A 25,278-nucleotide genomic window follows, 5' to 3' on the forward strand; every position below is an offset into this window, starting at 1 on the left:
TAATCCCTGGGGAGATGTTTAGGTTGGGGAAGGATTGAGCAACATGACTTCCTTATGAGGTGTTTAGGCGTGTTCTGTGAATGGGAGATTGACTCTCATGCTAATACAAGAAGTCGAAACTGTGCTGTACGAAGAAACCAGTTAATCTTGTGAGTTTTCTGAGGTATTTACAACTTAAAGTACAATCACTGTGACCGTTTTCTGTGGAGTTTTTGTAATGGGAGTTTGACGTTCAAGTGCGCACGTTCTCTCTTCATTGGACTTCGGGGAAAGAGATAAAAGGCCACAGGTGAGCCTCAGGTAAATTCACACGCTTTTTATAATCAATTATACATTTTCTCCTTTTAGTGCTTAGAGGTTTTGTAACATACCCGCTAAACAGGTAACATTTTAGTTAATATTATACCTAGTCTAAATGTATTTTCAATTCCGTGACCATGCGAAAATCAAACTGCAGTGTGACATGATTGTTTATCTGTTGTTATCAATTGCGCGTCAAGTTGCATATTATTATTATTTTTTGGACAAGAGATTCGTTAAAACGAGTTTATGTAGGCTACTTACCTAAAACGTAGGAGAAAATCTTTCTCGTAAAGATATTGCGTAATTATTCAGTCATAAATGTCAAATTCGCAAAATTCCATAAACATAGTTTCCATAACCAATTATTAAAGTACCAAACATGGAAACGCCTTCAAGCTGTGTAATTTATTTATTTATTGATTACAGTGGTGTTTAATTTGCATTGTTAAAAGCGCTATACAAATAATATTGACTTGACTTTACCACGTTACTACAATTTAACTATAGTATGGTGTCTGATAAAAATTAAACCCTAACAAGTCTTTTTTTGATTCAAGCTGCCAAATGCATAAATGTAGCCTATGTTGGTGGAAACTATGGTTAGCTTTGTCCTTTGTGCTACGTATTTGTATGATATTCTCTTTTTGCTATAATATGCATATTGTACAAAATTGATCCCATAACACTGAAATTAAAACATCATTTCATTTTAAAAGTAAAATGTGGTATGTTGTTGTTGCCAAGATACTGACAAGATACTATAAACGGATGGAATAGATGTTCTGACATAATGATGAAAGCAACATTTTTATAATGTACATATTAATCTCTTTTTCTTCTGTTTGTGTCCTTTTTTTCTATTCAAAGGTCCTGGTTATCTTCATCATGTGTTAGCAGTAGCAGTGAAATCCATTCACCTCAGGCTACATAGGACAGCGGAGATGTTCATCAGTGCCAGGACCTTGTTAAAATGTGTCTGGTTGCAGATACATCTGACCTGTGCACTAAAATCATGTCCTACAGTCCCACAAATGAATGTAAACTTTTCTGTTACCTACTCTGTCTCTTTTTTCCAAACTGCAAAAGCCATACAGAACATAGTTGTAAATGAAAATTTGAATGAGGTTTATGTGGCCTCTCAAAATGTGGTTCAAGCCTTGGACAAAAATCTCACCAAACTATGGGAAATAACAACTGGGCCAGTTGGCAGTCCAGATTGTGAAACCTGTCATTGTGATATTGAGAATGAACCAGGAACGCCACTGGATACAGATAACCAAGTTCTTGTTTTAGAGCCTCGGGTCTATTTTGACTTCCTGTACATCTGTGGGAGCACACAGTATGGAGTCTGTAACTTCCTTAAATTTAATCAAAGCGAAAGACCCTCAAACCCTAAATGTTTTTTTGATAAAAGGGCCAACTTCCCCTTAGCTTGTCCTGACTGTGTCGCTAGTCCTCTGGGAACAAAGGTCAGTGCGGTCAAAGATGGTTTTTCAACGTACTTCTTTACAGCAGCTACCATCAATACCACCATTGCTAGATCTTTTGGCAAACAATCCCTTTCTATTCGTCGCTTGCTTGCCACAGAAAACGGTTTCGACAGCCACGTGAAGGGTCTGACAGTTCTTCCTGAATTTCAGGATACATTTACCATCGACTACATCTATACGTTCTCTACGCCAGAATATGTGTATTTCTTATCTGTACAGTGGGAGAGCCCGATGAAACCAAACGGCAAGTTGCAGACCCATCTTGGGCAGCTGCCGATCAAGGACAGCGAGCCTTGGATGTACAGGGAAATCGTTCTGGAGTGCCGCTTTGAGCCCAAACGCAGGAGAAGGAGCCCGTGGATTAAGGATATTGTGTACAACTCAGTTCAAGCTGCTCATTTCACTACGGTAGGCAAGGAGCTGGCTGATGAGCTAGGAGTGAAGATGGACAGCCCAATTCTTTATGGGGTGTTTGCTGAAACAGATGAAAAGGGGAATCCTATCAGAAAGTCTGCCTTGTGTGCATTTCCAATAGATTATGTAAACAGTGAGATTGAGAAAGGGGTCGTGTCCTGCTGTTCACGTGGGACGGAGCGGCTCTCTCGGGGATTGTGCCATTTTCAGCCCTGTGAAATGTGCCCACATGAGGTGAGTTTGTATTTCTTACTGCATCTTCTTGACAATTGGGAATTCAATTTAAAGTTAGTTTGGTCTTGTTTATTAATAAATCCGTATTTTTCCATCCTGCTCCTGAGAATCCCCCCCCCCCCCCCCCCCCCTTTTTAGGTGTCTAGGGGCAGAGCTGGGTAGTAACTGATTACATGTAATCTGGATGAAGTAATCCAGAAAATTAAGTACTTGTAGTTAGATTAAATTACATTTTAAAATACTTATAATCAGACTTTAGTTACTTTTTTTATTGATTACATGATTACACATTATTCACACAATGACAATAAATTATGCATAATTTATTGATTCTCCTTAATTCCTCTTTTTCATCTTTTAAACATTTCTTTTTAAACTAGTCTACTGTTTAAACACTAAAAAAGTTTTCCAGTTTTTTGGGTATCACTTGACCACTGAATTTACAAAAATAATTTCAGCATTTCAGCGTTTTCTTAGCATTTGAACATTACATCCACTAATGATGAGCACGTTAATTTTTATTTTAATTATCACTCAGATTATTTAACCATGCATTTCTGTCTTTGGAAGGCTTTTGTTCCCCAACAGAGGGAAAAATAGCGCGATTGGGCTAGTTTTGATTAGCAGTTGGGCTGATTTTGTTCCGCAGACCTGGAAACCCTGCCTAGAAATGCCTTGGCAAGCCCTAGAAAAACATATACATTTTCTCAATGCCCTAGCAACCCCCAAAACACCATAGTAACTTTTTAGCAATGACCTAGAAACCCCCAAACACCATAGTAATTGCCTCACAATGCCGTAGCAACCCCCAGAACACACTAGGAATCCTTTGAACCCCCACATTAACATCATAGCAACCACACAACAACATGCCCTAGCAATGTTACAGCAACCCCCTGAACACTCTGGCAACCACCTTGTAATGACCACTCAGATTACCTCAGCAACCACTTAGCAACATTGAACTGAACTATCTATCACTGAATTAAGGCTAAGCCATTCTCAATATTAGAAAGGTTTTATGTTTCTACCTGAACCTCAAGACTTGTCCACATCTTGTGTTTATTTAAAGGGTTTATATAATTGGTCTAGTTTATATTTCACAACCTATACCTTAAAAGGAGTGGACCACAAAATATTTGATGGTTAGTGAAGCTAGTTTCAGGAAATGACTCACACAAACATTTGATTTTGGTTTAAACTCAAATGTGGGGCTGCACTTGCTCAGGGATCACTCTGTGAGAGTCAGGCTTTATCATACACTGTTATTGCATGTGGTTTGGAAGTCTCTGTAGTTGTGTTGTTCGATTCATGAAGTCACTTTTTGTTTTGTAGATTCCAGCCGCCACATGCTCGTACATGAACTGTAAGACGTCATGCAATACCTTACTGTTAGACTGAACTTTCTGTGGCAGACGGTTGTGCTGAGTGTGGCTTTATCTCTCACAGTCTTAAACAGGCAATGAGCCAGAGCTAATAAATCAAAGAAAGCGTGTAGTGTCAGGATGTTCAATACTGACGTCAACAGTTTGTTTTTAACCGGTAGAAACAAAGATACTGAGGAGGATGACTGAAATGAAACCAGGTTTACAATGCAAATCCTGTAGTTATAGATATGCATTTTAACACGTCCATTGTGAATAATTTCTGGACATTCCATCCTGTATATCTTACTTGCATAATTTTAGTTTTTTTCCTTTAATATTTTACTTTTTTTATACATATTTTCCATTATTTTACAGAATATTTTAATCAGTTTATCAGTTGTTCTAAAAAAAAAAAAAAAAAAAAAAAATCCTTTCCTTATTTACTCAACGGAAATTCTGAAGAATGTGCTGATAACCACTGCATCACTAGACTGGAGAACTGGATCAGTCACTTTCAAAAGCACATAATTCAGACAACAAAAGAATGATTTATATTATGAACTCTTATGAATGTGCCTCCTTGACGAAGGTCCGAATTTCCAGTGAACAACACTGTAAAACCAAATTAGTAAGCAGAACTCAAAAAAATTGATGTAACTCGTTGCCTCAATTTTTTTAAGTTCATGAACTTAAAAAAAAAAAATTTTCAAAGGTTAAATATTTGGATTACATGTTACATAAACATTTTAATTACAGTTAAATTAAAACTTGTTATCAAATCAACTTAAATATTTTCAGTTATAGCAACTTAAAATTTTCCTTACCCATTCTCATTGTATTAAGTTAACATTACAAAAAAAAAATAAGTACACAAAGAACCATTTTTAAGTAGCATCAACTCAATATTTATTAGTCTTAGTCATTTGTTTTACAAGTACAAGTAACTCAAAACCTTTGACACACAAGACTCAAAATCGTATGCCTAAAAACTCAAAATTTTTGTGGTAACTCGTTGCCTCAAATATTTTGAGTACAAACAACTTCAACAGTTTAAGTTACAGTGAGTTACACTGAATTCTTGCCATCTTCTATTTAACACTGCAGTGTTAATTTAAAAGACAGAAACATAAAACAATTCAGAGATGCACTAGGCTAAAACCTGAACACCAGATTAAAATAGCACCTCTAAAATTACAAATTTATGAACCTGCATGAAACTCTACATGCGCATCGTCATTTTTGAGACTCTGTAACTTGGGTGACAGTTTACCATCGTCAAGACCAAGTAAAATCTTCTGAATGAATTCAAAAGTGTTGGTCAGTCCCCTGGGATAGCTGAGGTGTAGTGCATAGATCAGTCCAAACATTACCAGGAAGGCATCAGCAAATCTGGGGAGGTCGCCCACAATCTCGCTTTCAATGACAACAGAGATTTTCACAGGCTGGAAGTGAACTGGACTTGTGTCATTATCTTTGACGACTGTGAGGAGGGCCACTGCAACATCTAAAAGCTCTGGCTCATCAGATGTGTCCTGTAAAATAAAATAGATATAAAAGGATTAAAGATTTTTATTAAGATTGACAAAAATATTTACAGCAGGTTTAGTGCAAATATAAAGGCATTTAGTTAGTCATGAGATTTAACAAACAATATTGCTTCAGACCAACTGACAGAAAGTTTAATGATTTTGATTGTTGTGTGAACAAACTACAGTATGACGATTTTAAACAGAAGATCAGTGTTCTACAGGACCCAGCTAAGCTACCAGTAAACAAGAAATTGATACTATGCTAAAAAAACCTATAAAAATGCTTTATTTTGTTTAAAGCAATCTAGTACCAAAGTTTTTTGTTTTTTTTTTACAGTAAGGTCAAAGAAAACAAATCGCTTCAAATCTCTTCAAATCACACAAACTATGTGATTTGAAAGACTGAGCAAGGGTAAGCGTGTAAGTATGTCTGTATTCATATGAACTGTTTACTTAATATGGTCGTGAGATTAAAAAAAACAAAAAAACTCACTGTGCAGGTCTTGAAAAACTCAGAGACGTCCTCACGTAGATACACAGGAAGGGCATGAAGAACAGTAACACGCTTTGTGTGTATGTCATGAAACGCCTATAACGATAAAAACAGAATTGTACATAACTTATTTAATGTTAAACACCACAAGATATACAAAATCAGACAAATACCAAAAAAAAAAAGTGGACAAGTTGTTGTATTCAAAGCTCATTTGAATCATCAAACTTTTAAAATGTTTTCCAATGTGCCTCTTTTAATTATTAGACCTATAAAAAAGGGATAATATTTTTACCTGTTCATCATGGAGTTTTAGGATTTCAGTCAAAGCATCTGATGTCTTCCCGGTTCTGCCTTCTGTCTGAACAGGGTCATCAGTCTAGGAAGATGTCGGTCAAGCTCTGAGTAGAATGTGTTGGGCAGGTTCTGGTTTGTAATTCGTTGGAACTCTGCATACACCTACATTTTAAAACAAAGACAGACTAATATAACTATATAATATAACATTGGAATCCATAACAGCACTTACAACACATTGCAACCATTTCTCTGCAATATATCTTTAATTGCCTCCTTGATCAAAGGCTGAGATAAGAAGCAGACCTGATTTAAATGCTCCACTATTTCTTGGGTAGCTGTGTTTGAGACATGTAGGATTGCCTGCATCTTCAAAAATAAGGAAGATAAATTCATTCTGAGATGTTTTTTTAGTTCGTCAGTGTCACACTGACCATCATCCCCCACTGGATCCTCATCTGTGCCTGGAGGTTCTTCATACAAATCACCATCAACTGCAGGAATACTGGCTTGACCAACTTCACTGACAATGTCATTTTGAAAGTCTGATGAAACACTTGCTTGGTGTGATCTACTTTTATGAGAATTGAATGAAGAGTATACATTTGTGGTAAAGCTACAATCCTTGTATGGGCAAGCCACCGTTTCATGATTTCTTAAATGCCTTCTAAGATGGCAGAAAAGAACAGATTCAGAAAATTGCTGCTGAAATGGGCATAAAGGCCATTTAAATAACAGAGCCTGCTGAGAGTCTTCTGCACTACTGCCAAATTGGCAAGTATGATATCTTGACAAATGAGTTCTAAGACTATCAAGTGTCTTAAATGTACACATGCAATCATTATAGATGCATGGAAGAGGGCTTACACTGGAAAAGTGACTGTGTTGAAGTCTGTAGTGCTTAAATACTTGCAATCTGTCAGTAAAAGAAGCTGAGCACAACTTACATTGCCAAATCATACTGTAGCAACAACCTGAAAGAAAAAAACAAAATTAATGTTAGAAAGTGTATAGCTCCATCAAAAAAAGTTTAATTATTAAGTACAAGTCAACTAACTGGTTACATGATCATGACCAGAGAATACAACTAACACTGTTTTCGGTGTAATGTGTTTTTTCATGTGTACAGATAGAAAAATGTATGTTAATGTTACACCAAACATAGAGCGGAGTACTATATAATAGACAAGGCTGTTTAAATATTAAGCAGGAAAATTATAAATGTGGACCTCTTCATATAGACATCTCAGCGCTGTTTTATATTTCTAAACAGACGTCATCAGTCAAAACTTGAACACATAACGGCTCTATATCATTTTGCCAAATTACAGGCTTTACTGGCACATTTCTGCAATGGCACATGCTCTCCAGCTCCCTAATTTGCGTATCAGTGGCACGCCAACACATTGGGGAAAGTATATTGTCCAAGTTATCTAGTTTTGTGCACACCAGACAAAATTAGCAATGAATAAGCAATGGATGTTTTTTTTTTAATCGCGTGTCACGCATGAACGTAACAATCTCAGCGCCTAATGTCTTTAAAACAAATGTAACGTTAGGCTAAATTGTTCACGCGGAATTACAGACTGATCCGTTTGAAAAATTATATAAGTTAGCTGATGTGTAACATATGCTTCGTCGTTCGTTGTTTTTATTAGGCCTATTTCATCAGTTATTCCTTGCTAGACATCCATGAATTTTTAATATAAATATACGTAACTAACGAACGCTGTTTAAAGTTTTGTCTTGATTAAACTGCTGCAACTGTTCACTAGATAAAAAACACATTTAAAACTTACCGTGACACCGACGTTGCTGGTAACTGCCGACAGCTTGAAGCTTACATCCTCCTCACTGCACTGCAGTCACTTGTGGCGCCAACGTAACTTAAAAGTTATCCACGTGTTGCGCGTTCCCACAACGTCGCAAGTCTCACGTTGACCTTGGTGCACGTGAGCCTCGTAAGCCAATAAAATGATGACCCTTATGTCAACCGAGTCGTAACTTTTTAATCAAACATATTTTTTCCTGCCTGGCTGCCATATAAAGAAACCTCTAATGTTGAACCCACTTAGATGTTCGTTGAAGTTACAATTTTGAGCTCTTAAATTACGATCTTCTTAAGTTTTTGTTTCATAAGCTAATTGCTTACGTTATTATCTTAAGCAGTGATTCCTTAATATTCTCTTTGTGCTCACATTAAACCAGCTGTACATGTATGTAAAATTAGTGCTTAGAGTGAATTGAATATTTTTCTTGGTAAAATCTTTTACAGCTGAATTTATGAAGACCCAGCCATTATTAGGAAAATTAAGTATTTTTTTTAATATTAAATTATTTAAATACATATAATTTAATTAAAAATTACAAACAATTGGTTACACACACATGCCCGCAAGCAAACACACAATGTTGAAACAACAAGAAATAAGTACAGTTAAATTATACACCTAAGTGGTACTTACTTAATAAGCAAATTGTTTCAGTTAATTAAAAATAATCAGTTCAAGTCACTCAAAAACTATAAAAAAGTCACATAAACTCAAAATATTTAGGTTAGTAGAACTGTGTCAGAAAATTAAGTTTAGGCTACTCAATAATTTTAATTATTTTGAGCATTTGGGTTTACAGTGAATAACTAAAATGCCTCTCACAATATAATCATATTAATTCAGATGAATTGAAATATCACAAATGTGTTGTATGAACCACTTTAATTATACTTTTAAATACCTTTACAGCCTTGAAACATTGGAAAGTTAGAAAACTCTTTAAAGTTGTGTTCCATGGGAGCAAAAAAGTCAACATAAATGGTATGACAGCATCATGCTCTTAAGTTTATTAATTTCTACAGCAATGGAAATGAAATCCTGACTGGACAGTACATGTTTGCTTTCAAATTATTCAGTGAGTGTTACCACATATCCCTCAAATCTTAATTTGGTACAAGGGTTCAAGCTTTAGGGGCAGGAAATCATTTATTACGGCCAGATGGTGTCTGTAGCCTTCCGTTTACAAGTTGTTGCTTCCTTTTCACTGGGGTTGCTGTTAAAGTGCATACATTTTTTTCTGTCACAGTGTCACCCTTTTGAAGCCAGTAAAAAATCATATACAAAAATGGCACAGGAAATGGACAATGAGGAGAAATTGTCATTTGAAAAAGTGTACAATAATGTTGTTGTTGTTTTAACAGTCCATTGAGCTACAAATGCAGGCATAACATATAGAGTGTATATTGTTGCAATTTTTATTTTGTCAGATTGGCACTTTCTGTGTATGCCGTGATTTAAAAAAAAATTATTTCTTGCTAAGCAACAAAAAGTTGCATGAAAAAAAGTTTTTATATTCACTAAATATATTTATTCACTCAATATTTTGTTTTATTTTGTCTAGAACACAGATGATTTGACTTGCAACGCTGTCCCCACAATGGTGGCAAAGCCTTACTACAGAGTGGACTTCTTCAATAGGCAGATGAACAATGTGCTCTTAACTTCTATTCTCGTGACTACCATTGATACCACGACTATTGCACACATCGGCACGGATGATGGAAGGCTCTTGCAGGTTATTATGGCATCACTGTTTTTTGGTAGAAACTGATTCCTTTTCAAATACTGTGAAAAAGGATTGGCATCATCTCATTCCCCCTAAATAATAGATATTTATATCTCACAATTCTTACTTTTTTTCTGAGGTATGACCTCACAATTCTGAAGAAAAATGTCAGAATGCTAAGTTTGTATCTTGCAGTTCTGAGAAGAAAAGACCAAATTGTGAGCGATAAACTTACAATTGCAAGAAAATGCCAGAATTGTGATATAAAAAGTCACAATTTACTTATTTTTTTAAATTTTTTATTCCATGGCAGAACAAAACTGAATATTTAAGATGTAAATTCAGAATTGTGAGGGAAGAAGTCAGAATTCTGAGTTCATATCTCATAATTCTGACTTTTGTTTAATCAGAGTTGTGAATTACATATTGCACAATTCCATAGAGGCTTCCACTGAATCCTCTTCTTATTATAGGCCAAACATTAAAGTTCACATCTTTCCTGCTAGTCAGTGACCAATACGATCATAAGCCGCACATTTGTTGTCTCCCTATATTGGATGGATACAGTGAATGAGTTTTGCCCTTTTAAGGATAAATATCATGTATATTTCATAATAGTGTAGCTATGACTAAGTATCCTGTGTAATTTTTGTCATATTTGTTTATGTGGACACTGAAGTTTTGACTCTTGACAGACAAAAAGTACTTTACATTTCAGGTTATTCTGAGCAGATCATCCCTTGTAGTGTTTGCCAACTACTCTCTTGTGGAAGAAATGCAGAAAGTGTCCCGAATAGCTGCCGTTCATTCTTCCGAGTCTCTGCTCTTTGTCGTTGGAAACAAGGTATGCACATTTGTTCAAAAGCTTATCAGCCATCAGTAGTGAATTAAAGGTTTAATGTTTAAAAATATTAGGGCTGCAACTAACGATTATTTTGATAATCGATTAGTTGGCCGATTATTCTTTCGATTAATCGATTAATCGGATTAAAAAATATTGACCAAAAAAAACACTATTCCACATTCTGCCCAATGTCCTTCAAACAAACGTGACAACTGAATGCTATGAAAACATACAGTGCTTAATTTATTAGACCACTTATCATAATAAAGAGAAAACATATTTTAGAAATTTGTCAAAAATTTGTTTAAATTTAAAAATGTTATTGTCATTTATTGGACATAATAATAAAAAATGGCCTCATAACAGCTTGCATTCTTGCTGGTATTGTTTATGTACTTTTTGACTGCAATTGGGTATCGCGAAAAAAAAAAAACTCAAATAAAAAATACAAAAAAAAATAAGTGCTCTGGTTTTCTTTCATAGTTAACAGCAATAATGATATTATAGCATTAAAAATAGCCTACTACTGTTACTAAAGAGCTTACACATATTGGAGTACTAACCAGTACAGAAAGCCGAAAAATGATTTTGGTTATCACCAATGCTGTTACTTTAGAGCAGCAGTGGCACAAACCTTACATAAACACATTGTTAAACTTACATAAATTTGTTAAGCATTGTAAAAATTGAATATAGTTTAAACCTCTATTAAAAATTAAAATAATAAAGATAATAATAAAGACGAATAAAAACACAAACTCAGTGTTAACCAACAGGTAAGAGTAATGTTCTGCAGGAACTACTTTGATCACAGTCACCTCGTCATTTCTTTATCCTGTAAAAGGCCGTTATGGAGCGTCTCATGTTTATATTCAGACAGACAATTACACGCTGTTATCCCTTTAAAGTTCCTACTCTCATAAAATATTCGCACTGCATGTTGACTTTTAAACCTTAAATTAACTTTCAACAACAGATAATTCAGCACAGTGGATATGTTTGCGCTGAAAAGCCTATTAATTGTCTCCCTCTCTACTGTGTTCTGTCCGTCTGACGCGCGTGCGCGCGCCCGCCGCGCCGGCGCTCATTCGGTATTTTAAACTTAACACAGACTGTCAGGACGGACCTTTATGCAAAAATGGAAATGCTCGCGTGAATTTGTGGCATTTATAGATAAGGATATGACCGTAAACTGAACGTTTTTGCGCTGAGGACGCACACGCATCTGTCAAAGCGCCTGACAGGGCAAGCCATTACTCTTATGCATTAACTTAAAGCTTAAAATAAAGAATTATCATGTTTTGGGCAGCTTGGATCACGTGCTTCTCCGGCAGAATCTCATTCTGTTTCCTCCACTATTTTTAGATGCATTTTGTCCATAGAAATGCATTATTCAGTGCCGTAATTTGACTAACCAGCTGAAGTTGGACGTACACTGTGGGCAGACCCGATTAATCGATAATGAGAATCGTTGTCGATGATTTTCATAATCGATAATAATCGATTTTATCGATTAGTTGTTGCAGCCCTAAAAAATATACAGACTGAAAGTGACTTTCAGAGCTTTCATCTGCATTTTTCTGTCAAACATGTCTCTCTTCATCCTGTATGTGCAGCTGATAAATGTGTCTCCCAGAGGTCCAGGCTGTGCCCATTTCCTCAACTGTTCAGTGTGTTTAGCAGCCCCCAAGTTTATGGGATGTGGCTGGTGTGATGGAGTCTGTTACCAGATGCATCAGTGTAAGAATCAGTGGATTAGCAACTCTTGCCCTCCAGTAATCACCCAGGTAACACATTGCATAACTGGGCAATAAATGTGACAAACTGTCGGTCTTTTAAGTTTGCATTTGTAATATACAGTGAGTGTGTACTGATAATATGAAGGCTGCTTCGGAGTCATTGTAATCATATCAAGGCAGGGCTGTGTTAACAACCACGGTACCTGTTGGACTCTCACCCCTGTCTCACACTGGTCAGAATGCCAGCTTTTGGCTGTAAAGTCATTTGAGTGAAACATGTACCTTCATTTTGTAATGTGTTACACAAATTAGAATAGTAAAATAAAAACAAATAGAAGTATGAGAATTATGTAGTAACACAAAATCAAAGATATCTTGGATAGTAAGATGCTATGCCCAGTCCTTAGAAAAAAAGAATGTTAGTTTAACTATACAAAAGTCTTTTAGTTTAGCATCAGTAAGATTTTTGAAACGAATACCTTTATTCAGCAAGGACACAATAAATGGATCAAAAGTGTTACGTGCTAGCCCTCTTTTAGTCTAGAGGTAATGGGCATAGCAGTAACAAATTTTGGAGAAAGCACAGGAACCTCTTGTCTCCAGCCCCAATAACACACCTCCAAACAAAAGAGCTTTAAGTTTTTTTTTTATTTTTATTATTAAATCATAAGAAAAAGATAAAAGGAAAACAAACTTCAGGAGGGGGTAAAGGCCAACATAGAAAACAAAAATACTTCTAACTCCGTTTTAACCATAACTTAAACCTATACATTAACCAAAAGCAAATGAAAAACAAAATAAACTTCCCCCATCTCCTGGACTACCCATATAACCAGGTGAAAAGTAAAGAAAAAGGCACCCACCTCCCTACAAGTTCCCTTACAAAACACTCACATTCTAAACAAATTTACAAATCTCTAAAATCCACAGTAGCACCAATGGTCAGCACTCAATAGCAACAAACCATAAAGTTGTCTGGTGCCAGCAAACAGAACTCCATGTAACAGGCTACACACTGCATACCTCTCAGTTTGCACGGAGGCAGTGCTGGCTTTATATGCTGGCTTCCTTTTGCGTGCAGCCAATCAGTGGAGCTGAATTGAATGTGTAGCAAATCAGCAAGGTGTATCCAATCACCTTCACGACAGTGACAGCAGTAGACATGAAAATAAAGAGCATAACAATAACAAAAGAAAGCACACCACAAGACACATAGAACAATCATAAATAAAATATGTCTCAGGACGTAACAAAAGTGACAAGTAATTGCTATTTCAAATAATTGCTGTTTTGTATTCATTAAAGAATCCTGAAAAAATGTATCATAGTTTCCACAAAAATATCAAGCAACTGTTTTCAACATTGGATAATAACAAGAGATGTTTCCTTAGCATCAAATCAGCATATTAGAATGATTTCTGAAGGACTGGACTCTGGAGTAATGACTGCTCAAATTTAAGTTTTTCCATGAAATCAATAAATTACATTTTAAAATTTTAAAATATTCAAAATTACATTTTATATTGTAATAATATTTTGATTTTTTTTATTAAAGGTTTATTTTTGCCATTTATAACAATAGGACAGTGTAGATCTGAGAGGAGGCGGGGCTTGGGGTCAGGTAAGGTCTGCGAGCCGGGATTTGAACTCGGGATACTCATAGCGCAATAGTGCTGTATGTTGGCGCACTGCCCACAAGGCTATAATGTTTCACAATATTACTATTTTTACTGTATTTCTTATTAAATAAATGCAGCCTTGGTGAGCATAAGAGACTTCTTAACAACTTCTTAAGAGACGTCCTAAAATATTTTTAAAAATGTAAATGTTTGAATGGTGGTTTAAATTTATATTTGCCTGTGCAAATTTCAAGCATCTACACAAAAGTGTTTAGTTAAAAAGCTATTAAGAACTTTATACACAACCCTAAAACTTGATTTTTTTTTTCTTGCACTTTTGCTTTTCAGTTTTCCCCCAGCATGGTGCCCTCAAATGGTAAGAGTGAAATCACTCTTTGCGGCTGGAACTTCCAGTCAGCTTCCCGACCTGCTATGACTCAAACCTCTCACCAGGTTAATGTGGGAAACAGTAGCTGCACTGTTATACCAGAAAAAAGCAGTAGCTCCCAGTAAGTAACACACAATGTAGTTTCTCCACAAAAAATGATAAATACAGTACAGTTCTTTCCCACTGAAACAGGAAGTTGTGGCAGATGCATGTCAAAGAGAGATTTTTGTCACCCCCCCAAATATCCAATACCCTTAAGTTTATGTTACAGGTAACCTTTGTTGTGATTCATATTGATGATCCCAACCTAAACTTAAAAAAACCTCGACCAAAATTTCAATTTTTAATTCCATCCCAACTCATACATACATATGTGCTAATCAGTGTTATTTTAGTATTATTTATATACCATTATAGTGTTTATTAATATTTAGAATGATCTTTTATTGTTATATTTTCATTGTTTTAATTGTGATTTTAATTTACATTTTGGTACGTCTAGTCATTTTTCTTTGGTTGTCTTTTTACCTTTAATTTTGCCGTGTGTTTTTTATGTTTTCCATCTATTATTTATGTTTTATTATATGTCAGGTTAATTTCAATGAACTAAACCAATTTTTATTAGTTTTAGTTAACAATAACAACTCTGGTATTCATAAATGTCATTTTTCATTCTTCACTCAGGCTGGTGTGTAGGTTTGATGGTGAGGTGTCAGGCCCAGAGCAAAATGTTGATATAACAATGCTAGTGGATGAAAAGAGTGTGGAAAGTGGATACTTCATCTCTGGGAAGGCTTGCACACAAGGCTTCAGTTTTGTGGTAATGAGCAAAACATTCTCAATCTTTAAATATAGCTGCAAGCAGCAGTTACGGGGCCAAGCACTACAGAAGCAAGCATCAGACCAACTGCAGAAATGAGTAATTGAAGCCATTTTAGGATGATTTTAGTCCAAACGGCTGAAAAATCATAAATACAACCTCTAGTAATATGATTTATTGGCTTATCACGTTTGACCAATAGGTGGCGCTGTTAACAAATCGATGTGGTGTGTTCTGTGTGAGTTGACAATGGCACACACAAAGTTTGGTGTCAATATGCCAAAGCATTGCAGAGATACAGCCTCAAGTGTCATTTTGACATCATGCCTCAAATTCGTTGCTGTGGTATGCAAAACAGTTTTGTCTATCAACACAAAATCCATAACTTTTTGTCAGCATGGTCTGAAGATGATATAATTCGATTTTGGTGAAAATCAGACCAAAGTTCTAGGGGGAGTTAGAAAAAGTAGGTTCTTAAAGAAAATCAAAAGGGCGGACAGGAAGTTTGGCTGACTATGGCAACATTGGTATCACTGTTCTCAGCATGACCCAAATAATCTATTAATACCAGTCTCATTACAATAGGCAAAATTCACAGAAAGCTATTAGCATTTATTTAAAATTTCATTATAACTTTTGACCACAAGGTGGCACTATCTCAAAACCTTTTGAGTACTTTCAGGTCATGGTTTCAATGGTACATACAAAGTATCGTAATGGTACACCAATGCATTAATAAAATATAGCATTTTTATTAATAATACTCTATTGTAGTCAATGGCAATTTCATGATTTGTTCAATTATAGCGCCACCAAGAGGCACATTTTTTATGTGTCCTTAGAGTGTGTCAAATTTGGTGAAAATATCTCATTTTGTTTTGAAGTTATAGACATTTGTATATATGAGAAGAGAAAAAATTATTAATGACCAACTTTGTTTGCATTTTTTTTGCCGTTTGCTATCAAAATTTTGGCAATTGGGCATTGGCGTACAGTAGGCATGTTATGTTTTTGAATTTCCTACGGTGGTTTCATGTTGATCGGAGTAACGGTTTCTAAGATATTGGCAAATGTTTTTTAAGTGCTAAAATGAAACGTTGCACAAACCATAAGGCAAAACCTGGCATGTTTAGTTATCGCTGAACTCGGCAAGGATTCAGGAATCTAAAAAGGTGACTCCCGTGAAAATAAGTCGACCACACCCAAAGTTATAAGCATGTGAATATTTGATATTACCACTAGGTGGCACTGGCTCAGAACTTCTCAGGCTCCTTCAGGGCATTGTGCTGATGACCCATACCAAGTTTCGTAACGATACGTCAATGCGTTCGTAAAATATAGCATTTTACTACAAAATGTAAAATGGCCGACACCCAAAATGGCTGACATGGGAAAATTGGGTATCATTCGACTCGGCATGATGCACCCAATCTAAAGAGAGTTTTGTGATTTTTGGCCAAACCATTTAGAAGTTATAAGCAAAAATATGCATTTGCTCCTGACCACTAGGTGGCAAAGTGCCAAAACACTGCAGGTAGTCTCAGGTCATGCTTGTTATAACACGCACCAAGTTTGGTCTCAATACGCCAAACCATTGCGGAGATACAGCCTCAGATCCAGTTTTGCGTTCTTTTCGTAGAATCCTTTGTCGGTTATTCGAGAACGGTTTGAAGAATCGACTTGAATTCCATAACTTTTTGCCAGCATGGTCTGAAGATGATCTGAGCCAAAACTAAACCTTACAATTTTTGAATTTTCGACTTCTACTCAGCATGAGCCAAGGATTCAGAGGAAAAAATTTCCTTCTGTGCCTTATGGATTCAAAAGTTCTTAGCATAAACATGAGTGAAACTTTGGACAAGTGGTGGCGCTAGAGAGTTTGAGTTAGAGACTCCAAACTTGCTATAGTTAATGTTGAGACTTTTCTCTATCAGTGTGCCAAATTTCGAAACTTTCCCGTAAGCGGTTCTATGGGCTGCCATAGACTAACGAGCGGAAGAAGAAACGGAAGAAGAAGAAAAAGAACGCCAACGGATAAAATAGGTGCTTATGCATCTTCGGTGCTTGGCCCCTAATTACTTAACTTAAATATGGTTTAACAGATGGATAAAGTATTAAGAAATATTGGCTTGCAGTACTGCTGCTGATGAACTGGATAAATGCAAGCAAATTTCCTTTGTAGTATTTTGCCATTTTAGATTGATAAAGCTCTTATCATACGTCATATCTCTCATAAGACCCCAGAAATCACAGATATCAGTCCAGGCTTAGGACCTAAGATTGGAGGAACCCTGATCACCCTGACAGGAAAATATCTGGATGCTGGTGGAAGCAGAACGGTCAGCCTTGGAGACAGAATTTGCCCTGTTGAAAGGTTATTGTGCCAGGTTACGAAATTCACTGTTTAAGTGTTATAATTCAAGGTTTAGAAATATAAGAATGCCAGTCTAGTACATTGTTTTTAACCACTGAGTTTTGAGTATTTTCCTACTGTTGTTTCTCCACAGCATCTCCAGCGATGGGACGTCTGTTGTTTGTAGGTCTGAAGGTGTTGAGGAGACTTCAGAGGTAGATGTAAAGGTTTTAATTGATGAATCAACTATTTCAGCCACAAAAACGTTCAGATATGTGGTGAATCCTGAGGTGACGAGTGTGAAGCCCAACTGTGGTTTCAGAAGGTGAATTAAAACATTCAGTTTTTCTTTTATAACAACCATTTAATTGAATCTTCAACAGTAAATTGATCCAATTTTTGCTATGTATTTTTTCGGGGTCCTGCTACAATGAAGAGGATCAAAAATTACCATCATCGGGCAGAACCTGGACTCTGTTTCTCAAGCAGTCATTAACTACAAAGGCAACAACACGACACCTGTGCAAACCGTAGGACTCATTTGTATTTTGAAGAGCCAAGTTTAATAATAGTGAAAATGTTGCCACTTATTGGATGCTGTACCTTAGGTGTGTGTTAGTCAAGGGAATCCCAACCAGATGGAGTGTATAAGCCCTGCATGTGAAGAGTCAGTGGGAATCCTCTCTGTTGATCTGCATGGAGCCAAGGAACTCCTGCATCAAACGTTTACATGCTATGCTAATGGAGAACCCATCCCGTTTGAAACAGAAGGCCATGGGCTTGAGCTCAGCCCTGGGCAGGACAAAGTCTCACTGCACGTACGTCTCAGTGGCTGCATATATTGTGTGGTTATAGTCTTGTATATGGTCCGATCATGTTTTTGTAAAATTTTTATATATATATTATATATGTATGAAAAATACATATTATATATATATACACCACTGGACAAAAGTTATAGAATAATTATTCCAAAAAGTGTTTTCTCTGTTTTTTAAATAAATCTCTTATGTTCACCAAGGCTGCATTTATTTAATCAAAAAAATACAGTAAAAACAGTAATTGTATGAAATATTATTACAATTTAAAATAACTGTTTTTAATGTTAATATATTTCAAAATGTAATTTTATTTGTAATATTATTAGAATTTTTTTTCTCATCACATAAAGCATTTTTTTCTGGACAAAATACATTAAATATACAGACAAAAAAAAACATAAAACAACACAATGAATGATTTACTAAATGTAGATTATGACTGAAATCTTTTACAGTCAGATTAGTCTTCCAGATGTATTGTATCATAATCTAATCACATTTTTTTCAGCACAAAAATCTAGCCCTGGTATCTGATTGCATGAAAATCATTATGACAATTAATGGAGTGGATTGCAAAGCTACAGTTCTGTACAATGAGATCACCTGCAGGATCCCAAAAAATCTGACTATCCCTAGACAGGGGGCGCCAGTTAAGGTCAGAGTCTGTCTATTGAATTCAGCTTTGATAAGTTCAAGTTGGCTCTGCATTCATGACGTCATTCATGATGTGCTGCTCTGTCACGTGTGTTTCTCAGCTGTTAGTGAACGGAGAAGAATATGACATTGGTGTAGTAGTAACTACAAACAGCAATTTTATTGTGGGCATGGTGCTGGGCATCTTGGCTGCAACTGGCGTGGGAGCAGCTCTGACCTATGTAGCCATGGCACGAGAGCGCAAGAAAAGGAAATGTAAGTGCGTTCTGTCAAAATTACTCCAATTTTTCCAAAATAGAAATTATAAATTTTTTGATGTTGTAAAAATATTTTGTAATTGTTATACTTTATACAAGTTTTTAAAATATGTGGAAAATATTAGCTTTTTATTATGATGATTTCTGACCGTTATTTAGAAAGCAGATGTTAAAAAAATAGTGAATGTCCATGAAAAAAAAAAAAACATTTTGTCTGGTTAGCAGCTGCGCTTGCTCAGGTTCGACTATCACTGCATTCAACACGCACCGCGGTGGAGAATTATGACAGATCACCTGATGGTGACTACAGAAGAGGTAAGACAACCTAAAGTCCTGAACTTGAAGTTTTTGAAAACATTGAGACAGTGCATATAATTTAAAGAGTATAAAATGCAACTTGATACATTGCATATTCATAAAGAGCATCCATTCTTTGATTAACATGAACTGTGTGTCCTGTAGGTCTGACAGTTTCTCCATTCCAAGGCTTGAATGGAGAAACGTTCTCCAGCCTGCCGTATGCTGGGTCGATGGACTCTGCAGCAGCTCCTTTGATTCAATCTCAGGCAATCTCTATGTCCGCTCTCCGGCCAGATCTGTTGGAGGAGGTGAAGAATGTTTTGATCCCACATAATAAGGTTAAAATCCAGCATGACCAAATCATCGGCAAAGGTACATATCTTTTGGCAGTGGCAATCCATCTGGATTCGCTACATTGCTTTTTCTCTTTTTTATAGTGCATTCTCCTTCTATTCGACCACTGTATATTTCTCAAATCTTTCTCAGGTCATTTTGGAACTGTGTATCATGGATATCTTACTGATAGTGATGAAAAAGAGATCCACTGTGCTGTTAAATCACTGAATAGTAAGTAAATTAATACTGTTAAATAGGGGTACACTAATAATAAACTTGTGGATGATACAATAAGCTGATAATAATTTGGTTATTTTTTCATTATGTTATGGCAAATAACGTAATAAAGAATAATAATAAAAATAAATTGAAAATAAACATTAAAAACTAAAATCTATCATTTAAAATTTTACAAGCAAAATTAGGCATTAGAATATACAGAACAAAAAATTGATCATTTTGAAATTACAGTGTAAGGCTCCACCCATCCGGCCCAAAGAAGGTATCCGATGGTGGATGAAGGGTTCCTGCGTGTTCGGTCTTTCCAGTGTGCAAAGTTCTTCAATTTTAATTAAACTTTAATCTGACTCCATTTTATCATTTAATCTGACTCCATTTTAGCTTGACCTCGTATTTAACTTGAAATACAAATTGATTGCTTGTCCATTTCTAATTTATTATTCTGATATTTGATTATTCTAGTTAACTCTTAACTTTATATTTACTCGTTCATTCGGTTGCTCATGTCTTTAACAAGGATGCAACGTAATCTACTAGAGTCAATAATTACAGAGTAAAACAGAATAAGGTCAAATGTAACAATTTATTATCAGTCAGGTAAATACTGTATATATTATGTCAATTCCACAGCAATTCAAAGAGATCAAATCATATCAATACAAAACATCGAATTCTCAAAGATAATTCTATGAGTAAAGAATGCATACCTGACTTTATAGAAATACATAGTGTGAGCATTGAGACATACCACACTACGGGCCCCTGGTTACAGAATCGCGCCTGACCTTTTGCCACATTCTCCTTAAGTACTTCAGACCAGAATAAACATCCCCCAAACTCGAGACAGGAACTAACAATTGTAATTTGCAATTTAATCAAGCCAAGTTGGCACCTTTTGGGACAGAAGGTAATTTGCATGAAAACCACTAGGTGTTGGGCTCCACCCTCTACAGTATGCAAAATGTCTCTGAACTCTTAGGATTTGTATTACCTTTTAGTTTACTTCTTATAAGAATGAGACCATTGTGCCAGTCGTCCTGAGACAATTCAAATGATACCAAACATGACTGTAAATAACACTTGCATTAATGTAGAATATTACATTCTTCTATTGATCATTCTGAGTGAAGGGAAGGATGGGTGATGGAAAGGAAGGGATGAAAAGGAGTTTATGCATATGCGAGGGAGGCATTTTCCCGCATTTTCTCTCAGTGGGATGTGGAGACAGATGTCTGTATGTTAATGCACTGTGTGTGTGTTGTCCATCTCAGAAGTTCAAAGTGTCTGAGATTCTGTAATCCTTAACAGTATTTTATGTTAGAGTTTACTTGCGTACAGCACTGTAATGCCCAGCCATTATGGAAAAAATAAAAATAAATAACCAAGAAATATGCTTTTCTGAATTTTTTTTTGAAAGGGATCACTGATCTGGAGGAGGTGGAGCAGTTTTTAAGAGAAGGAATCTTTATGAAGGCCTTCAACCACCCTCATGTCCTGTCCCTCTTGGGCATTGTGCTTCCCAGTGATGGACTTCCCCTGGTGATCCTGCCATACATGAAACATGGAGACCTTCGGCATTTTATCCGCTCTGGACAGAGGGTAAGCACATTCATTTTATACCATACTACAAATCAATGTTTTACATCGCTGGAACAACAGAAAATGATAGAAATGATAGGTTGATGACTCAAACCCCTAGCACCATCTTAAGTCTTACCATAACCATAATTTGACATAATTTCTCATAATAACATTTTTTAATAGATACTGCTACGGACTCTTAAAATCTCAATACCAGTCTTTTCATAAATGCTGTTTTCTGTTGATGCATGAATTTGTAGCACACCTGCTATCCAATTATCGCAATAAGCTTTGTGCTTTATTACTTTGAATATGAAAGAAAGTCTCAGCTTTAAAATCAGTCAATTTAAAAAAGTCAATTTTATCACCACCTCTGTTCAAGTGGCACATGATCCAATAATCTCTTCCTCCATACTAGTAGTTATAGCACAAAATAACATGAATGAAAAAGTACTTGAAATATATCATGCCTTACATAATTGCTTAAGCGATGTTTTAATCACAAAAAATGCATAAATAAAACAGCTTGTGAACAATGTCACGTAATGTTACATTTACCTCATGAAAGACATTCTGTGACCATAGATAGCCCTCAAGAGCAGCATTTTGCTAAATATATGCACTATTTTACATATTTATTTTATTTTAAGTTAATACATTTTATTTATTCATTGATAATATATCAATTAAAAAAAAATTCTCTTCGGTTTTGGATTCTGTTTTCAGTCATCCAAGTGCATCCTGAATTTTTGACCCAGCAATTTCATTTCAGTGCATTATTAATAACATTTTAATCTAGGTAAAATCATGTAAACTTACTAAACATTTGCATTGAAATGTTGTAAAAATATATCCTTCGTGTTCAGAATCCCACCGTGAAAGACCTGATTGGCTTTGGGCTTCAAGTTGCCAAAGGAATGGAGTATCTCGCAAACAAAAAATTTGTGCACAGAGACCTTGCTGCACGTAACTGCATGTAAGTAAGGGGCAAGCTGAATTGTCAGAATTTATCTGGTAATGTAAGCATACACCAAAATGTAACAAACTGTTTTGTTGTCTTATCGAAGTGCAATGAGTATAGATACAACATATCTAAATGTAATGAAACCACTTTTCCTAGGCTGGATGAGTCGTTTACAGTGAAGGTGGCTGACTTTGGAATGGCTCGTGATGTCTATGATAAGGAATACTACAGCGTCAAGGACAGCAAGAAAGCAAAGCTGCCAGTCAAATGGATGGCTTTAGAAAGCCTGCAGACACAGAAATTCACCACTAAATCAGATGTGGTAAGTTTAAATGTGGAAAAACTTTTCAAAACATCTCAAGAATAATGGTTTATGTCCAATAGAGGAATTTCTATTTCAGCAGCTAGGTATGATTCTACATTCTATATGTAACATGTATTTTATTCCCTTTAGTGGTCTTTCGGAGTTTTGATGTGGGAGCTGATGACGAGAGGGGCCAGTCCATATCCTGATGTGGACGCTTATGACATTACAACATATCTAATGCAGGGCCGTCGACTGCTACAGCCACAATACTGCTTGGATTCCCTGTATGATTTTTTATATTTACCTGCCTTTTATTTGTAAATGGGTCATATCATGAAGGATAAAATATATTTGGCTTTTTGATATTTATGTTATGAAAATGTCTTCTAAAAATGTATTTTTTATTGATGTAACTGTCCACATTTACATGTCAGCAACACCTATTTTCCATTCAGAAAATCACAAATCATGGTGAAGGACTAAAGCAGGATAAATATGTGACCCTGTCTGCGAAATCCAGGCTAAAGTCTCAAAATCTAATTATGAGAAAACAAGCATCAAAGTTTGATTTCAACCATTCATTTCACTATGATTTCAGTCTTTGACATGGTCTTACTCAGTCAGTAATAAAGATATCAATTTTACATTTTCACAGAATGTTTTTTTAGCTTATTAAGGATGATTTTATATAGAAATCAGTAAATCACCAAAATATGACATTAGCTGGGTTTTCACAGACAGGGTCACATATATTATTAATGTTGTTGTTGTTGTCATAATATTAAATTAAACAGTCTTGAAAAAGTATAAAATGTTTTGGATGGAAAACTTTTACTAATAATGATAAGCAGACCACAAGAAAGAAAAAAAATGTATAAAAAACCTTAAAAAAACAATAAAAAACCTCGATATGATCCTTTTAAAAACATTATTTAGAAACAGCTGTGAAAACCTAACAGAAATACTTAGATTTACATGTAGATTCATATATGGCTATAGACTAAAAGACCATAAAGAGTAATAAATCATTTTGGATTATGTATTATAGATGGTCCATCATGCTGCAGTGCTGGAATCCTGAGCCTGAGAAGAGACCAAGTTTCCCTAGTCTCGTGAAAGTCATTCAAGACATCCACTACAGCCTAGAGGGGGAACATTACGTCAACCTCCAGATCACCTATGTGAATCTGGACCAGCCCCGGCCCTACCCCCAAATCTCTCCGGCCCCACCTGCTTCTGAACTTTCAGACCAGTCCTCCACTTGACCCTGGTCTCAAATGAAATAAGTCTGAGCTGCGTTCATCCTGTGGATTCAGTGGCTCATATGGTCCTGTGAAGTGTGGGAACCAAATAGCATGTACTGAAGATGATCTGCTGTATTTGGAGAATCCCAACGTGTGTCAAACTGAATGTACATTCCTTGTGTGCATCTTTTAGATGGTCATGCTTTTGTGACTTTTGTGCATGGTGTTAGTTGCATGGCCAAACTGGTGTCACATCTTTGGGATTTTAACATTTTTGGCAGCAAGTGCACTTTTCTATATGAATTAAATTTTAAACTTTTTTTTAAATGAATGCAAGAATGTTTTGCTTTTATACTTTTTTTTTTTAAAGCAAGATGGAATTGTTTCTTACACTGAATGACAACTGAAAATCATTTGTTATTGCTTATACTATAGTATATTGCTGTTTATCCAGGTGCAATGCGGCAAGATTCCAGTGACCAAACATTTTTTATATCCACACTGCCAGTGAAAATATCACACTCTCTTAGTCAGTGTTTGATGTTTAATATACATGGGGTCTAATAGTCTTTCACTGGGAGCAGGGCTACCAGCACAAGAGATTTACTCAATGTAAGAGATAGCTTTTATGGCGTGTTGCTTTGTCATGTTGTGCCTGGTTAAGACAGTGATATGATTACTTGAAAAATTTTTGATCAGTTTAATTTAAATTATTATTTTTTTAAATGTAAATAAAGAGTTCAAAACGCCAAGGTCTGTGTAGTTCACATGATCAATGAGCAGTTGACAAGCTAGTCGGGTTTCCATCCAAAGTTGCGAATTTAACTTGTGCGCAAAATTGGAATATCGCGTTAAATATTTGCGAACGAGCACCGTTTCCATCCAACGAGTCAAAGAGAACAAAATCGTCACTTCCTGGTAAACTGGCACTAAATGGCCTATAGAAAACTAGGATACTGAAGCTACTGAATAATAATTTTTTAGCGAATTAAGGTATTTTTATTCGAAATTTATATATTTCATATATTTTTCTCACAAGTAAAAAACCACCTCAAGCGAGCGTAAAAACGTTTTCGTGAATTAAGTGATTTTTATTCTAAATTTGGCGTTTCCAGTTTCTCATGCG

The 25,278-nt window shown here is 35.7% G+C and overlaps 1 protein-coding gene and 1 long non-coding RNA gene across 3 annotated transcripts; one reads left to right on the forward strand and one right to left on the reverse strand.

The window, feature by feature from the left end:
- The first annotated feature begins 45 nt into the window (after positions 1–45).
- Positions 46–24,945, forward strand: LOC306878638 (macrophage-stimulating protein receptor-like). Of its 2 annotated transcripts, none has more exons than XM_079431095.1 (21): positions 46–289; positions 1,171–2,441; positions 9,521–9,694; positions 10,404–10,529; positions 12,146–12,316; positions 14,236–14,396; positions 14,960–15,095; positions 17,333–17,469; positions 17,603–17,773; positions 17,885–17,978; positions 18,057–18,266; positions 18,778–18,924; positions 19,025–19,178; positions 19,406–19,495; positions 19,643–19,852; positions 19,967–20,047; positions 21,474–21,655; positions 22,504–22,613; positions 22,758–22,923; positions 23,056–23,192; positions 23,957–24,945. In XM_079431095.1, the coding sequence occupies exons 2-21, from the start codon at positions 1,245–1,247 to the stop codon at positions 24,171–24,173; spliced, it is 4,071 nt and encodes a 1,356-aa protein (XP_079287221.1). In that variant the 5' UTR covers positions 46–289; positions 1,171–1,244; the 3' UTR covers positions 24,174–24,945. The 2 variants fall into 2 exon arrangements, with proteins under 2 accessions (XP_079287221.1, XP_079287220.1); XM_079431094.1 differs by having other exon boundaries at positions 55–300.
- Positions 4,695–7,101, reverse strand: LOC306878639. The gene is made up of 3 exons (XR_013784958.1): positions 6,126–7,101; positions 5,831–5,926; positions 4,695–5,340 (listed from the first exon to the last, which is right to left on the reverse strand). It is a non-coding gene; the product is annotated as an uncharacterized lncRNA (long non-coding RNA).
- Positions 24,946–25,278: the final 333 nt, after the last annotated feature.

The sequence above is a fragment of the Barbus barbus genome (genome assembly GCF_936440315.1).
Source record: "Barbus barbus genome assembly, chromosome: 13".
NCBI lineage: Eukaryota > Metazoa > Chordata > Actinopteri > Cypriniformes > Cyprinidae > Barbus > Barbus barbus.

Bases quoted from the DNA above. Each gene is read 5' to 3' on its own strand.
- LOC306878638 (XM_079431095.1), top strand. From the start codon at position 1,245: ATGTTCATCAGTGCCAGGACCTTGTTAAAATGTGTCTGGTTGCAGATA. The intron at 17,774-17,884 runs GTGAATTAAAAC...GCTACAATGAAG, and splicing joins CCCAACTGTGGTTTCAGAAG to AGGATCAAAAATTACCATCA. The intron at 20,048-21,473 runs GTAAGTAAATTA...TTTTTTTGAAAG, and splicing joins TGCTGTTAAATCACTGAATA to GGATCACTGATCTGGAGGAG.